Here is a 14,575-nt window from a genome sequence, read left to right on the forward strand (position 1 = left end):
TAATGCAAGCAAACAATCAGATTAAGTTGATGCAGCAGTCGGATATGTAAAAAAAATGGTGTAATTGTCAACATAAAAGGTTTTAGCAATTAACTCACATCAGAAAGATTAAAAAAAATCAAAAAAGCTTAAACAGGGTGAAACAAGACGAGATTTTAGCTTTGAAAATAGATTAGGGTTTTAAATTTTATTCTGCAAAGACATACGGCTAGATGTAGCTGTATGTATGCGGCTGAGGGTTTAAATCCTTTTTGGTTTTGTTTTGAGTTTTCTGAAGATACCTGAACCTTTTGTGATTAGTTGAAGTGTCTGTGAGGAGAGAGAGCTGCTGCTGGTTGCTGACAGAGAGAAAAAGAGGCGACTGGAAGAGCTTTAGGAGTCGCCGAAAAATAGCAAGAGATCGTTTGGTTTCTGATTTATGGGTGGTGGATTTTTGGAAGGGTTTAGAGACAAGGTCGTGCTGATAACGTGTTGTGAATGAAGAGGAGAACAACTATAATGTAGATAAACACAAGAGTAGATAGACGCCAATATGATCCTGCGGATGGACTTGGCCCGTCTTGCTACACGGGCTGATAAATGGGTCGATCACTAAATGGTTTATAACACTCATGAAATAAAAAAAAATTATTCAATGAAAACAAAACCAAAATCTAAAAACTTCAACCTTCAACCATCAATCTTCATATAGTAGGTAATTATTTTAGATGTTCAATATCTTTTGAATACATATTAGGAATCGAGATCATGTTTGGCACAAGTTATTTTTGGGAATTTTGAATGTTACGGGTTCTATTGGATATCCATTTAGGTTCGGGTTCGGTTCGGATAATACCCATAACCCGAAATACCATAAATCAAGATCCATTCGGTATTTATGCCGGGTTCGGATCGATTCGGATTCATTTTTATCGGATCGGATTCGGTTCGGGTTTTCGTTTGGTTTATTTGCCCAGTCCTAGCTCGTTCTGATCCCGAAGTACCGGAGCAAAGCTATGAACGAGGCTAAGAAGAAGAAGACAGAAACCTACGTTGTAGTATCTAGAGATGGTTCGATGTCAGCTCTGGGAGCATTTTTTGTTTATTTGATTAGTGGGTTGTTTCTGGGCGTTGGATTCTGGGTTGCCCGGAACAAATTTGCCGTCGATCTCGTGTCTGATCCATCTCTCACTCTGTTTCTCCTCTGGGTTCTCTACTTCTTTGCATTCATTACTGGTTTTATACTGCTCAAGTGTTGATTTTGAGTTGATTTTATAATCTTGCTTTGGTGTTCATTCTCAGAGCATTGAGTTTCCGGTTGTGGCAATCGTCTACAGCTTTTTACGAAAAGCCCCAGAGAAATGTTCGGTGAGTGTGATTAAGACTCAAAAGGCACAATGCGTTTGGTTTCTTGTGTTTAACTATTTCGTAATGGTTTCATAATTGCTTTCCAGTGGTCTAAAGCTGTTGGGAGAAGCATATTAGGACTCATTTCCGGTTAGTATTCTTTTTTGCTTTCCAACTTATTATAGTTGCTCTTCATTCTTCTGCAATGAAAGAACACAAAATAATCAACTGCCTTCACATGTAAATTCAAGTTGGTTAGCATGTGACTGATCTCCCCAGCTCTTCGTGTTAGCATATGTATTAGCTTGACTTGATCGATATCTGCTCATTTTTCTGTTTTCAGTATCCCTTGATTGTGATTTGTGAGTTCTCTAAGCCTTTTTTTTTTTTTTGGTTTATAGGGGCTTTCATGAATGCTTTGGGAGCAATTGCTTTGGGTGCACCTGTTGGGATGCAGTATGTATCGTTTTTGTAGTCTGGACTTTTCAGATTACGGACAAGGCTAATTATTGTTGGTTGTGATCACCCTTCTGCTTGATAACATTAGCACTACCTCTCATCTCATGCAGATATCTACCAAAAACAATTCACTGGTCCTTTCTAATGTCTGTTTTCACGGTAAGCTGTCTCCTTCTGCTGTTCCTATGAATTAAAAAGAATGTACTAATGATGATAATTTTTAATTTCATAGTTCTTACCAGCAACTGCAGTTTTTGGTGCGTCGTGGACAGATTGGCATCGTGCATTCGCTTCGATGAAGTAAGTTATATATTTTTGTAAGTTATATCATAGTTCACACAGTTCGTGTACCTAATCCATCTTTTTGGTTGTTTCAGACCAATTGGAAATATAGAGTATATGATTGTTATTCCAGCGTATGGAGCAACTGTTGGAGGATGGTTTGGAGCTTGGCCTATGCCGCTCGACTGGGAAAGGCCATGGCAGGTAATATATCTTTATCTCGAACCATACATCCAAGAGATTGGTTCTTTGTATTTGGTCATGGTGGTTGAACAGCTAATCATTATATTATCATTGTTCTTTTTAAACAGGAGTGGCCTATATGTGTGTGTTATGGAGCTATAGGAGGCTGCATTGTTGGACAAATCCTCTCCTTGAGTTTGATGTTCTTGTTTAGGAAACACAAGAATTTGAAGGTGGCCTAGAAGAGATTCATTGTGTCTGGATCTTCAGAACGAGTTTCGTTTTTGACTTGATTGCTAGCCAGATTGAGATACAACAATAGGGCAGTAGGGAAACGTTTTTCTTTTGGTTTGCTTGAACAAACGCTTTGTTATTTTCCACATAGAGAAGCAAGCAAATGTTTCAGATTTGCAACATTCTAAAGTCAGCGATCGCAGTTTATGTGCTTGATCTTCTCCGTCAGTTTCCTCTCACCATAGTTTATGTGCTTGAGCTTCTCCGTCAGTTTCCTCTCACTAGTCCCTGTATCGTGAGACTCCCTTTGTATATAAGAGAGAGTACTTTCGCCATTGCATTTGTACAAGTGGCATTTATCAGGAGCCATCCCACCAATCATATTTTTAGCCTATAAAAAGAAGATATCACACAACGGAGTTAACCAGAAGAGGAAAAAAAAATAGACTGACTTGAAAAAACAATACGCCCACCGTGGGGCTCGAACCCACGACCACAAGGTTAAGAGCCTTGCGCTCTACCAACTGAGCTAGACGGGCTTGGTGCTTACGGTCTCTGTTAACAGATGGTCAATATAGCCATTATCTAGTAGGTACGAAACGAAGTTTTAGAAGTGCAAATGTTTTGATGTTTAGATTACAAATCTCTGGTTTATCACCATGTAATGGAAACAATACACACAAATGGCATTATAGAATCAATAAAAGAAAAAAGAATGTAGTAACAATTAATTAAAACAACTTGAGTTTCCCTTTAGAGATGGCTTGACACATTGCCTTCTCTTTCCCAGCCAAGCCGTAGCAGGAGGAGTTGTGCCTAGCGCCTAAAGTGACAGCAAAGTAAAGATAAACAGTGCAGAGGAAGGCCAAAAGAAGCAATGCTGTTAGGAGGTATCGATGCCTGTTAACAACGGTTGAGCAGCTACCCAAGTCTTCCCATTGCTTCTTTAGAGACTGGTGTCTCCTCAATGGTGAAGATACAATCCCATCAAGAACCATTGCCTTGATAAACCAAACCTGTAAAATAAAGAACCATCTGGATTTTTATCAATCGTAAGCTATTATTAATACAGCAATTCGAATCTCCAGATCAATTATGTGAACATTTCGATCTAACAAGACGAGGCAAACCAATTTGGAAACGACATTATTAGTCCTTTATAATTGGCATCACAGGCACAAATCAAAGCTTAACCCGTCGTCAATGCACATTTGGAGAAAGAGAGATTCGAGGAAACATGAGATCAATCGAAGGATTCATAATCATAATTTCGTGGGATAGCTGAGGAAATTGATCGCTATATGTAGAAAACGAACCGGTGAAACAGGAAGCGGTTAGAATCGGTTAGAGATCTGGAGAAGATAAAGCAGCTGCTCCCAGCTCCGTCAACACGCGAATTTAGTCCGCCGCTAGACGTTGAATTCTCCAGCAGCGTTCCCGATATAGATAGAGAGAGAGAGAGAGAGATCAATCTCCTCCGCAGTTTCTAGCGGGGGAGATTTGCCGGATGACGCCGTACGCGGTTTATTAACTCCGTTACATACGACGGGGATCTAGTGATTTTTTATATTTAAGTTTTAGAAAGATAAATTAGAGAAAGATAGAGAGAGAGAGAGGGGAAAAAAATGATAATGCGTGTTTAGCTGCCACCTTGTTTTTAAAAAGATGATGGCAATGGGCATGCATGTTTTTGGATATATAATGATTGGCATGTTCTAGATGGCGTTTACCTACGATCTGACTCTTGCAGCACTCAGAGGTTGTTTTTTTGCGAACACGTACTACTGTACATAAAATATACCTAAATTACATTTACTATATACTCTATATTTTTGGTGACATCTAGATTTAGAACCTTTTTGCGTGCGTCTTTCTATAAACTCAATTTCACGAACTCGGATTACAAGTAACCAGCTGATTCTCTACAAAAGCCAAAGTTACAGGAAGACACTGATTCTTTTTTTCATATTTTAAGTAACTGTCTGTATCAATTATACACATGATGAAGCAAAAACACACCCACACATGCAGTCATGTTTGCATCATTGATTAGTTAGATGGCATTCGTTCAGCCATTAGTGGGCTTAATATTGGGTAATACTATATTGAGCATTAGTGGGCTTAGTAAGCAAGGTCCATCATATTGGTATCGATGGTTAACTACCAATCATTCCATGTTAGGTAGCGAGAATAAGGAAACATCGAGGAGGTGTTCTACTTTTGAAGAAGAGAGGAAAGCTCAAGGCTTTATCGATATCCAAAAGGTATTTTCGATATTCTCTTTGCTTGAATCGAATTGGGTTTTCTTCCTTGACCTCAATTTCGATCAGTGAAACTAGTTTCTTTAGGTAAAGTTTAGATCGGCAATTGAAATTAGGGCTTTTGTGTGTGTGATAATTGAAATTAGGGTTGTTGTGTGAGATAACTTGATAAACAATGATCAGATGTGAAGAACAGAGTTTTATGAATTTTGATGATATGTGTGTGTGTTTTCTTCTCATTCCAGCAGGTGACTATTGAATCCAACCTTTGATAATCGAAGATGTGGGCAGCTTCTTGTCTGGCATCGTGCTGTGCTGCTTGTGCATGCGATGCTTGCCGTACAGTGGTTTCAAGCATCAGCAGACGGTCTGCTAGAATTGCTTACTGTGGTCTCTTTGCACTTTCTTTAATCGTTTCATGGATCCTCCGTGAGGTTGCTGCTCCTCTCATGGAGAAGCTCCCTTGTAAGTTCCTTTTTTTCTTCCTCTTCTTATGTCCTTGTTTTGATTAGCTTATGGATCTAATGAATTACATTTTTTTGTGCAGGGATTAACCATTTTCACAAGACACCTGATCGTGAATGGTTTGAGACCGATGCTGTCTTGCGTGTCAGCTTAGGCAATTTCGTGTTTTTCTCGATTCTATCGGTTATGATGATTGGTGTGAAGACTCAGAAAGACCCCCGTGATGGTATACACCACGGTGGTTGGATGATGAAAGTTATCTGTTGGTTCATACTGGTCATCTTGATGTTCTTCGTTCCTAATGAAGTCATCAGCTTTTATGGTAAGTGCCATGCCATCTATCATTGCTTATATCTCGTTTATATGCTCCTGATGCTAATCAATTTAACATCTTTTCAGAGTCAATGTCAAAGTTTGGTGCTGGGTTTTTTCTTCTTGTTCAAGTTGTGCTTCTTTTGGATTTCGTTCATGGGTGGAATGACACATGGGTTGGCTACGACGAGCAGTTCTGGTTAGTTGAATATATTCGCTATCATATGCGACTTTTGTTATGCCACCGCTAACTAGGTTTCTATATATATAGGTATGCTGCGTTGCTCGTTGTTTCTCTTGTATGTTACTTGGCAACATTCCTCTTCTCTGGACTTCTCTTCCATTGGTTTACTCCGTCTGGACATGATTGTGGACTCAACACTTTCTTCATTGTCATGACTTTGATATTTGTGTTCGTCTTTGCTGTTGTAGTCTTGCATCCCGCTGTAAGTTTTGCATCCCATTTTAGTCGTTTCTCTCATCTTCAAACTCAATGAAGCCAAATTAACTTTTATTTTACAGGTCGGTGGAAGCATTTTACCAGCATCAGTTATATCTTTCTACTGCATGTACCTCTGTTACAGTGGACTTGCAAGTGAACCCCGAGATTACGAATGTAATGGTCTCCACAAACACTCCAAAGCTGTTTCAACTGGCACTATGACCATTGGGTTACTCACAACTGTACTCTCCGTTGTTTATTCCGCTGTCCGTGCTGGTTCTTCCACCACCCTTCTCTCCCCTCCTGATTCTCCCCGTGCAGGTATATTTCCACAATGATCCTGTTCCCGTTTATTGCTTTGGCTCTTGTTTAGTTCTCAACATTGTCTTGCTTATATTTGGAGTCATTTAGTTTAACGGGTTTCGCTTTGTTGAAAATGTTCAGGGAAGCCTCTGCTTCCACTAGACGGGAAAGCAGAAGAGAAGGAAGAGAAAGAGCAGAAGAAGCCAGTGACATACTCGTACGCATTCTTCCACATCATCTTCTCCCTTGCGAGCATGTACTCTGCGATGCTCTTAACTGGTTGGTCAACTTCGGTTGGTGAAAGTGGCAAGCTGGTTGATGTCGGGTGGCCTTCCGTGTGGGTCCGTGTTGTCACCAGCTGGGCCACTGCTGGTCTCTTCATCTGGTCACTCATTGCTCCGATTCTCTTCCCTGACCGTGAGTTCTGAGCTGAATAAATCCACCTGGAAAAACTTTCCTTGAATCTTGAATATGTAAAAAATAATAATTTCTTTAGACTATAATACAGTCTCTCTCCTGTGTTGCTTGCTATCTTCTCACGCATGGCCTTTGTTGGTCTATTTGTAAAATAAATATAAATATAAAATATTTGCTTTCTCCTAATGCAGTGATCATTCCTACTCTTGGAATCTCATATTGATCTTAACAAATAGTCCGCTCATCCACGTTTGCGTAATCGCGCTATCGCGTTTACCTTGTGTAGCTGATCTCTAAACTAAACGACGTCGTTATGTATGATCTGTCTAATGTGAGGGGTTAATATCTATTTATGAAAGTAAGGTGTTACAAAACGAAAATATTTATAAATGAAGGACCAGATAAGTATTTTGACCCATTTAAAATGGATCTATCCATTTCGGTTGTCTTCTTCTTCTCTCTCTAGTCTCTACGTCTTCGTTTTCCAGAAACTTGATTTGCTCCTTGCTTGAGGTGTGTGGTTGGTTCCACCTCTAATAGATCAATCTGATTGTAGATTCTCTTTCGCTTATTCGTTTGGTATTGTTAATGGTGTTTTGATTCAGGAAAGTTCCCAACTTTGGTTTTCTAAATCAAGTTCGAGAAGGGGATCGCAAAGTACATTTAACAATCTCTCGAGCTCAAATCATGTAAGCCAACTCTCTAATTAGTCATACCTTTATCTCCTTGATCCAAAGATCTATACTTTTTTCGTAAAACGGAATCAGTTTATACCTAAATCGTTAATGTTCTCAGGGACTCCACAGAACAATCTATCATACCAGGCTTACCTGACGATTTAGCTTTAATATGCATAGCCAAGCTCTCTCATGGCCATCACGGAGCCCTCGAGTGCGTCTCTAGAGGGTGGAGAGACTTACTTCGCAGCGCAGACTACTCCTGCTTCAAAGCTAGAAACGGATGGTCTGGCACCTGGTTGTTCGTTCTCACCGAACAGTCCAAGAACCAGTGGGTCGCTTACGACCCCGAAGCCGATCGATGGCATCCCTTGCCTAGAACCAGAGCTGTTCAAGACGGCTGGCATCACTCTGGCTTTGCCTGTGTTTGCGTTTCGAATTGTCTGCTTGTGATTGGGGGTTGCTACGCGCCTTCGTTGTCGTCGTTTCCGCATCAGAAGCCTGTTGTCACTGGAGATGTCATGCGGTTTGACCCGTTTAAGAAAGAGTGGAAGATGGTTGCGAGTATGAGAACGCCGAGGACTCACTTCGCTTGCTCTGCTGTCTCTGGGAAAGTTTATGTCGCTGGAGGTCGTAATTTGACGCATTCCAGAGGGATTACGTCTGCTGAGGTTTATGATCCTGTGGCTGATAGGTATATATGTACACTCTTTTTACTTTTGTATATGATAAGAAACTATCAAAGTGTGGCCCTGACATTGCTATTGCAGGTGGGAGGATCTACCAGCAATGCCTAGACCGCAGATGGACTGCTTGGGGCTATCGTACAGAGGCTCCTTTCATGTTTTGAGTGATCAGGTGGGGTTCGCGGAGCAAAGCTTCTCTGAAGTCTTCAATCCGTTAGAGATGAGTTGGTCCACTGTGGAGGATATATGGCCATTCTCTAGAGCCATGCAGTTTGCTGTTCAGGTGATGAAGAATGACCGAGTGTACACGATTGTGGATTGGGGAGAGAGCTTGATCAAGACAAGGGATACAGACGAAGGAGAATGGTACAATGTTGGTTCGGTTCCTTCTGTTGTTCTTGCTAATCATCCGAGGGAGCTAGAGGCGTTTGGATACGGATTTGCAGCTCTGAGGGATGAGCTCTTTGTTATTGGAGGCAAGGTTCTTAAATGGGAAGAATCGGGGGCAGGGAGGTTTGCCATTGTGAGATTGTCTGTTGTGAGGGTATGTAACCCTTTGGATAGGCCTTTGAATTGGAGAGAGACCAAACCAATGTGCATTCCAGCCTGTGGGTCCATCATTGGTTGTGCATCTTTGGAAGAATCTTCTCTGCCTTAACCAAGGCGATGGAATCTCTCCGGATGCATATATTTTTACAGTATAGTTGCAGTCGATTCTTCAATTGTGGGCATGGTTAGAAGAGAAACGTAGTAAAAAGAGGAGCCATGGAGGAGACTTGGTTTTCATTAGTATCTGGTTTAAGCTTTTTTTCACAAACACGTAACTTTGCCATTCCATTTGGGCATTTCTACTGCAGAAGTCTTGCATTGCTTGTGGATAAGATAAGAGAAAAGTTAGCATATAATAATTTTTCATGGCAGCTTGGAAATTAAAATTATAGCCTTACGTGCCTGCTTTGCTGTCTATTATGGTTACTAATTTTCCAGCAAAGGTATTAGTTAACACCTTATGGTAACATTGCGCTGTAGCTGACGACTATTCATGGAGTCTCCAAATGTGTTCTTTGTTTGAGAAAGACGGTGGTCGCATTGGAGCTTTCAATGTAGTACTTGCAGCACATACAACTGGACACTTGGGCCAACTGGAAACGGGGTGCGTGGAACCAGTTGTTAGTAAGGAACTAAGTTGCTGAAGAAGTCAACCTATAGTAATAGTCTAGTTATCTTTGGAGTAAAAGGCTTACACAATTTGATGTCATGGTATGAAATGGATACTGCAAGAAGGTTACCAGTGGATTGACAGGGTCAAAGAAGATTCATGTGTTTCTCAGTTAATTGAGTGCCAGAAAACTTATCTTTTGTTATGTGTCCATTCAGAATGCCTATAGGTGTGTGTGTATCATGTGTATACTCCAAACACGTTAGAGATTAGAGATTAAATAAGAGTGATACAAATATTTGCTTCTTCTGTAGTCTCTTTTTTATTTCAAGACTGAAAGTAATAACATTAATAAGCATGGATTCTCAGAGATTTGCCAAGATTAAGAGAACAAAACTCGAAGATGGTTTTAGGTGTTGTTATTCGATCTTTTAAACATTTAAGATTGTTTAAGTCGAAGAATCCTAAAATCTCTCCAGTATGTCGTGGATTTTGAGTTCACTCATTTATTCATGAGATTTCATAAGAGATTATTTGAAATCAATTAAGATTTAAATCATTCATTGAATAACATTGAATAACACTAGATCAAATTTCGCGCATCTCTCATATTGAGTGGACTCCCACTTCAACACATGTGGTTTAACACTGTGTTTGTCACTCTGAGATCACAGCTAGGATTTAGCGAAGCAGACAGACGTAGCTGCTTTCACATTGAGGGCTCTTCTGTCCAGCCAGATGTAGGGGGTATTCTCGAGGGTAACATGTTCCACGCGTTTGTCGTACACTGCAACTGCGCTGTCGACATCTTTTGCGATGGGACTTCAGGAGTTGTTTATGTTGCTCGTGATGATCAGCTTGGGTTCGTAAAACTGATGTTTCTTTCTTTCTCATATGTGCTTTTTGTGTGCAGTTTGACTTCATAGAACTTCTAGCTTGAGGTTCAATAACTACGAACTTAACAACTTCTTTCTATTGCTTGATGTTTCAAAATGAAATGATATTTGTAATTGCTGAAGATAAAAGGTATAACCAAGGCGGTACTCTAAACTAATTGGGTTATGCATGATTACCGCTTGTCGAAAATAATCAAGTCCATGAGCTAGATGCGTACGTGTTGTGTCAAGTGTTCCACAAACAAAACTTTGGTAAATCTTTTGGAAACAAATATGCTCTTTTTGGAAGAAGAATGGGATGATGGAAGAGCTGTGACCTGGATATTCAATCAGTGTAAGCATCACTACTAGAAATCAAAGAGGAGTGAGGAGTAAGAAGCTTGCATTACCTGACGACGGTGACAGAGAAGGGAAGCAGAATCTCCAAACCTTTCACTCGCTACGCTAGAGAATCGCCGGAGGTTAGGGCTCAAAAGATGATGACTATTCATGGAGTGTCCAAATGTGTTCTTTGTTTGAAAAAGACAGTGGGATTGGAGCTTTTAATGTAGTACTTGCAGCACATACAACATGACACTAGGGCCAACTATAAACGGTGTGCGTGGAACCAGTTGTTAGTAAGGAACCAAGTTGCTGGAGAAGTCAACCTATAGTGATAGTCTTAGTTATCTTTGGAGTAAAAAGCTTACACAATTTGATGTCATGGTATGAAATGGATACTGCAAGAAGGTTACCAGTGGATTGACATGGCCAGAGAAGATTCATGTTTTCTCAGTTAATCGAGTGCTAGAAAACTTATCTTTTGTTATGTGTCCATTCATCATTCCTATAGGTGTGTGTTTATCATGTGTAAACTCCAAACACATTAGAGATTAAATAAGAGTGATACAAATATTTGCTTCTTTTTTAGTCTTTTTTTTTTTTAATTTCAACACTGAAAGTAATAACATTAATAAGCATGGATTCTCAGAGATTTGCTGATCAAGATTTAAGAGAACAAAACTCGAAGATGGTTTTAGGTGGTGTTATTTGATCAGTGATTTCCAGTCCATCAAATTTTAAAATTTTAAGATTGTTTAAGTCGAAGAATTCCAAAATCTCTGCAGTACGACTTGGATTTTGAATTCACTCATTTATTCATGAGATTCCATAAGAGATTATTTGAAATCAATTGAAAATACAAAGAATTTTAAAATCTTTGAAAGTTGAATAACACTAGATTTTTAAAAAAAGAATTTAAATCATTCATTGAATAACATTTTAAAATAGAATTTAAAATCATCATTCGAATAACAGTAGATTGTGTTTAGATTTAAACTCTATTAAAATATATGAACCAATAATACCCCCTAGTCTATCAGTTTTCTTCTGAGGCTTTTCTCTTTTTGCTCAGTGTCTTATGCATCCTTTATCCGCAAGTGTTTTATGTTTATGTTTCATCCGGTCTTTGACCTTGTCTTCGAAACCATCATCTAGCATCTTCATCATTGCCACCCTTTTAGCTTTTGATACCTACATATTCATAAACTTGCGTAAGCCTCATGCATTTGTTAGAAGTTCAGATGCCTTGGACAACATATCTCATAGCTAATAATTACCAAGGTGAACCAAAACCTTATCATACTAGAACATACCTTTGTGACTTCTATGTTTGCTTGTCTGTCTTTCTTTGTGTTCATGAGATTTGACAAAAGTTCAATCGGTTTGTATACATTAATATGAAAGCGATTCTCCTTTTGACTCAATTGTTTTTCTATCCTGAATTTTTGCAGAATGGCAGATCAAATTTTGTGCATCTCTCATATTGAGTGGACTCCCACTTCAACACATGTGGTTTACCACTGTGTTTGTCACTCTGAGATCACAGCTAGGATTTAGCAAAGCGGACGGACATAGCTACTTTCACATTGAGAATTCTTCCGTCCAGCCAGATGTAAGGGTATTCTCGAGGGTAACATGTTCCACGCGTTTGTCGTACACTGCAACTGCGCTGTCGACATCTTTTGCGATGGGACTTCGGGAGTTTCTTATGTTGCTCGTGATGATTAGCATGAGTTCGTAAAACTGATGTTTCTTTCTTTCTCCTAAGTGCTTTTTGTGTGCAGTTTGACTTCATAGAACTTCTAGCTTGAGGTTCAATAACTACGAACTTAACAACTTCTTTCTATTGCTTGATGTTTCAAAATGAAATGATATTTGTAATTGCTGAAGATAAAATGTATAACCAAGGCGGTACTCTAAACTAATTGGGTTATGTATGAGTACCGCTTGTCGAAAATAATCAAGGCCATGAGCTAGATGCGTACGTGTTGTGTCAAGTGTTCCACAAAGAAAACTTTGGTAAATCTTTTGGAAACAAATATGCTCCTTCTTGGAAGAAAAATGAGATGATAGAAGAGCTGTGATCTCTCACCAACAAGATCAGATCAAGAACTTGGAAGATGATGTGAAGTCATTGAAAAGATAATCATTGCCTCTTTGGCTTCATTAACTCTTTTCCAATACAAACGCAAATGTATTTAATCTGAAAGAACATAATAATAATTTAAAAAACAAACAAACAAAGAGAACATATAAAATAATGTGACAAATACAAATTTTGACATCTCACTAACTATTTTTGACATTTAAATGTAAAATGTGTCTCCGGGCTAGAGGTGATGAAGCTGAAGCAAAACCCAATCTAGTGGCTCCCCAAAACTCATAAATGCCATGTTAGTCTCATATATATTACTAAATGAATGCATCACATCATCAATTTATGTAACTGGACAAAATTGATCAAGGCAACTAAAGAAGAAGACGTATCTAAACTATAAGAATTATTGTCCTGATTTCGTTGAAGGTAATAAAAGTCTGTATACAATGTTGGTTCGGTTCCTTCTGTTATTCTTCCTAATCACCCGAGAGAGCTAGAGGCCTTTGGATATGGGTTTGCAGCTCTGAGGGACGAGCTCTTTGTTGTAGGAGGCAAGGTTCTTAAGTGGGAAGTGAAAGAATGTGAGGATAAAGAGATGTAGATGAAGAACATTGAAGAACAGAGAGAGAGAGAGAAAGTAGATCTGGGAGAAACTCAATTCCCTTAAAATTCAAATTGTGGATCTAGATACAAGTCTTTTAAAGGCAAGTTGCCTCAGTACACAATACAATAAAATATTTATTGTTTAAAATATTCAACGATCTCCTTCTCTCTTTTTCTTCTTCTTTGCTTCTCAAGTCTGGTCTTCTGCTTCTAAACTCAAGCCTGGTGCTTCTTATAAAGCCTTATAAAACCTTTATAAAACCTTATAAAACCTTATAAAACCTTTATAAGACCTTATAAAACCTTATAAGTATTTTCAAGTCTGACAGCTTAATTCTCAAGTCTAGCTGCTTAATTCTGCTTCATGTCAACACTCCCCCTCAAGCTTGACCATGTGGAACAAGTCAAGCTTGGAAGCCATGAAGTATTCCCTCATTAAAACCTCAACTAGGTAAAACCCTTTGGGAGAAAACCCAAGTCAAGGAAAAAGAGTAGAACACTTCATGAAGGAGAGATCATTGACATGATAGGTCTATGAGTCCCAATTTTGGATGAATGAACTCACATACCTTAGTGCTTGCTGCCTTGGTGAAGATATCAGCTAGCTGATCTTCACTCCTTGTGTAGCACGGCAATATGATCTTCTGCTCCACGGCTTGTCTCACTTTGTGGCAATCTACCTCTATATGTTTGGTCCTTTCATGGAAGACTGAGTTGCTAGCAATGTGTATAGCAGCCTGGTTATCACAATGCATCGTGATTGGCGTTGTAACTTCAATTCCCAAGTCCTTAAGAAGTCCCTTGATCCAAATCAACTCGCTTGTGAGCTTCCTCATAGCTCTATATTCTGCATCAGCACTTGAACAAGACACCACCTTCTGCTTCTTGCTCTTCCATGTTACCAAATTACCTCCAATGAAGGTACAATATCCAGTAGTTGATCTTCTATCAACTCGATCTCCTGCCCAATCCGCATCACAGTACCCAACAATCTCAGTGCTTCTATTGCATCCCATCCATACTCCTTGGCCTGGTGCCTCTCTTAGGTACCTGAGAATTCTTTTAACCATGTTCCAGTGGTGTACCTTGGGAGCTTGCATGTGTTGGCTTACTTGGTTTACTGCAAATCATACATTTGGTCGGGTAATGGTAAGATAAATGAGTTTTCCCACCATTCTCCTATAGTGCTTTACATCTTCATATGACTTGTCTTCAATCTCCCCCTCAAGCATCACTTTGTATCCTTCCTCTAAAGATGTTTTGGCATCTCTTCCAACAAGATCTCCAGCCTCATTTAGTAAGTCAAGGGTGTATTTCCTTTGAGATAGAAACAACCCTTCCTTAGACCTATACATCTCGATCCCTAGGAAGTATTTGAGCTCTCCCAAGTCCTTGATATCAAATGAAGCCTTAAGGAACGCTTTGGTCGAGATGATCCCTTCTTTGTCACT

General features: G+C 39.4%; 4 protein-coding genes and 1 non-coding gene across 7 annotated transcripts; 3 read left to right on the plus strand and 2 right to left on the minus strand.

The window, feature by feature from the left end:
• The first annotated feature begins 951 nt into the window (after positions 1-951).
• On the plus strand, positions 952-2,695 carry LOC106310496 (phosphatidylinositol-glycan biosynthesis class F protein-like). Its single transcript, XM_013747730.1, has 8 exons — positions 952-1,187; positions 1,282-1,347; positions 1,434-1,476; positions 1,728-1,782; positions 1,896-1,944; positions 2,018-2,085; positions 2,163-2,271; positions 2,379-2,695. Exons 1-8 carry the CDS (start codon positions 996-998, stop codon positions 2,490-2,492), a joined length of 696 nt encoding a protein of 231 aa, XP_013603184.1. The 5' UTR covers positions 952-995; the 3' UTR covers positions 2,493-2,695.
• A 255-nt stretch (positions 2,696-2,950) lies between these two features.
• TRNAK-CUU lies at positions 2,951-3,023 on the minus strand. The gene has a single exon. It is a non-coding gene; the product is annotated as a tRNA-Lys (tRNA).
• A 66-nt stretch (positions 3,024-3,089) lies between these two features.
• Positions 3,090-4,150, minus strand: LOC106310497. The gene is made up of 2 exons (XM_013747731.1): positions 3,801-4,150; positions 3,090-3,500 (listed from the first exon to the last, which is right to left on the minus strand). The coding sequence occupies exon 2, from the start codon at positions 3,480-3,482 to the stop codon at positions 3,216-3,218; it is 267 nt and encodes an 88-aa protein (XP_013603185.1). The 5' UTR covers positions 3,483-3,500; positions 3,801-4,150; the 3' UTR covers positions 3,090-3,215.
• Positions 4,151-4,665: 515 nt separating this feature from the next.
• LOC106311838 (serine incorporator 3-like) lies at positions 4,666-6,870 on the plus strand. 3 transcript variants are annotated; one of them, XM_013749143.1, is made up of 7 exons: positions 4,666-4,748; positions 4,991-5,210; positions 5,293-5,532; positions 5,610-5,721; positions 5,794-5,968; positions 6,045-6,285; positions 6,409-6,870. In XM_013749143.1, the coding sequence occupies exons 2-7, from the start codon at positions 5,027-5,029 to the stop codon at positions 6,693-6,695; spliced, it is 1,239 nt and encodes a 412-aa protein (XP_013604597.1). In that variant the 5' UTR covers positions 4,666-4,748; positions 4,991-5,026; the 3' UTR covers positions 6,696-6,870. The 3 variants fall into 3 exon arrangements, with proteins under 3 accessions (XP_013604597.1, XP_013604598.1, XP_013604599.1); XM_013749144.1 differs by having other exon boundaries at positions 4,994-5,210; XM_013749145.1 differs by having other exon boundaries at positions 4,740-4,832.
• Positions 6,871-7,116: 246 nt separating this feature from the next.
• On the plus strand, positions 7,117-8,949 carry LOC106311839 (F-box/kelch-repeat protein At1g16250). The gene is made up of 4 exons (XM_013749147.1): positions 7,117-7,197; positions 7,290-7,373; positions 7,480-8,055; positions 8,132-8,949. Coding segments are annotated over exons 2-4 (1,152 nt in total). The 5' UTR covers positions 7,117-7,197; positions 7,290-7,371; the 3' UTR covers positions 8,706-8,949.
• Positions 8,950-14,575: the final 5,626 nt, after the last annotated feature.

This window comes from Brassica oleracea, chromosome C8, assembly GCF_000695525.1.
Source record: "Brassica oleracea var. oleracea cultivar TO1000 chromosome C8, BOL, whole genome shotgun sequence".
NCBI classification, from domain to species: Eukaryota; Viridiplantae; Streptophyta; class Magnoliopsida; order Brassicales; family Brassicaceae; genus Brassica; species Brassica oleracea.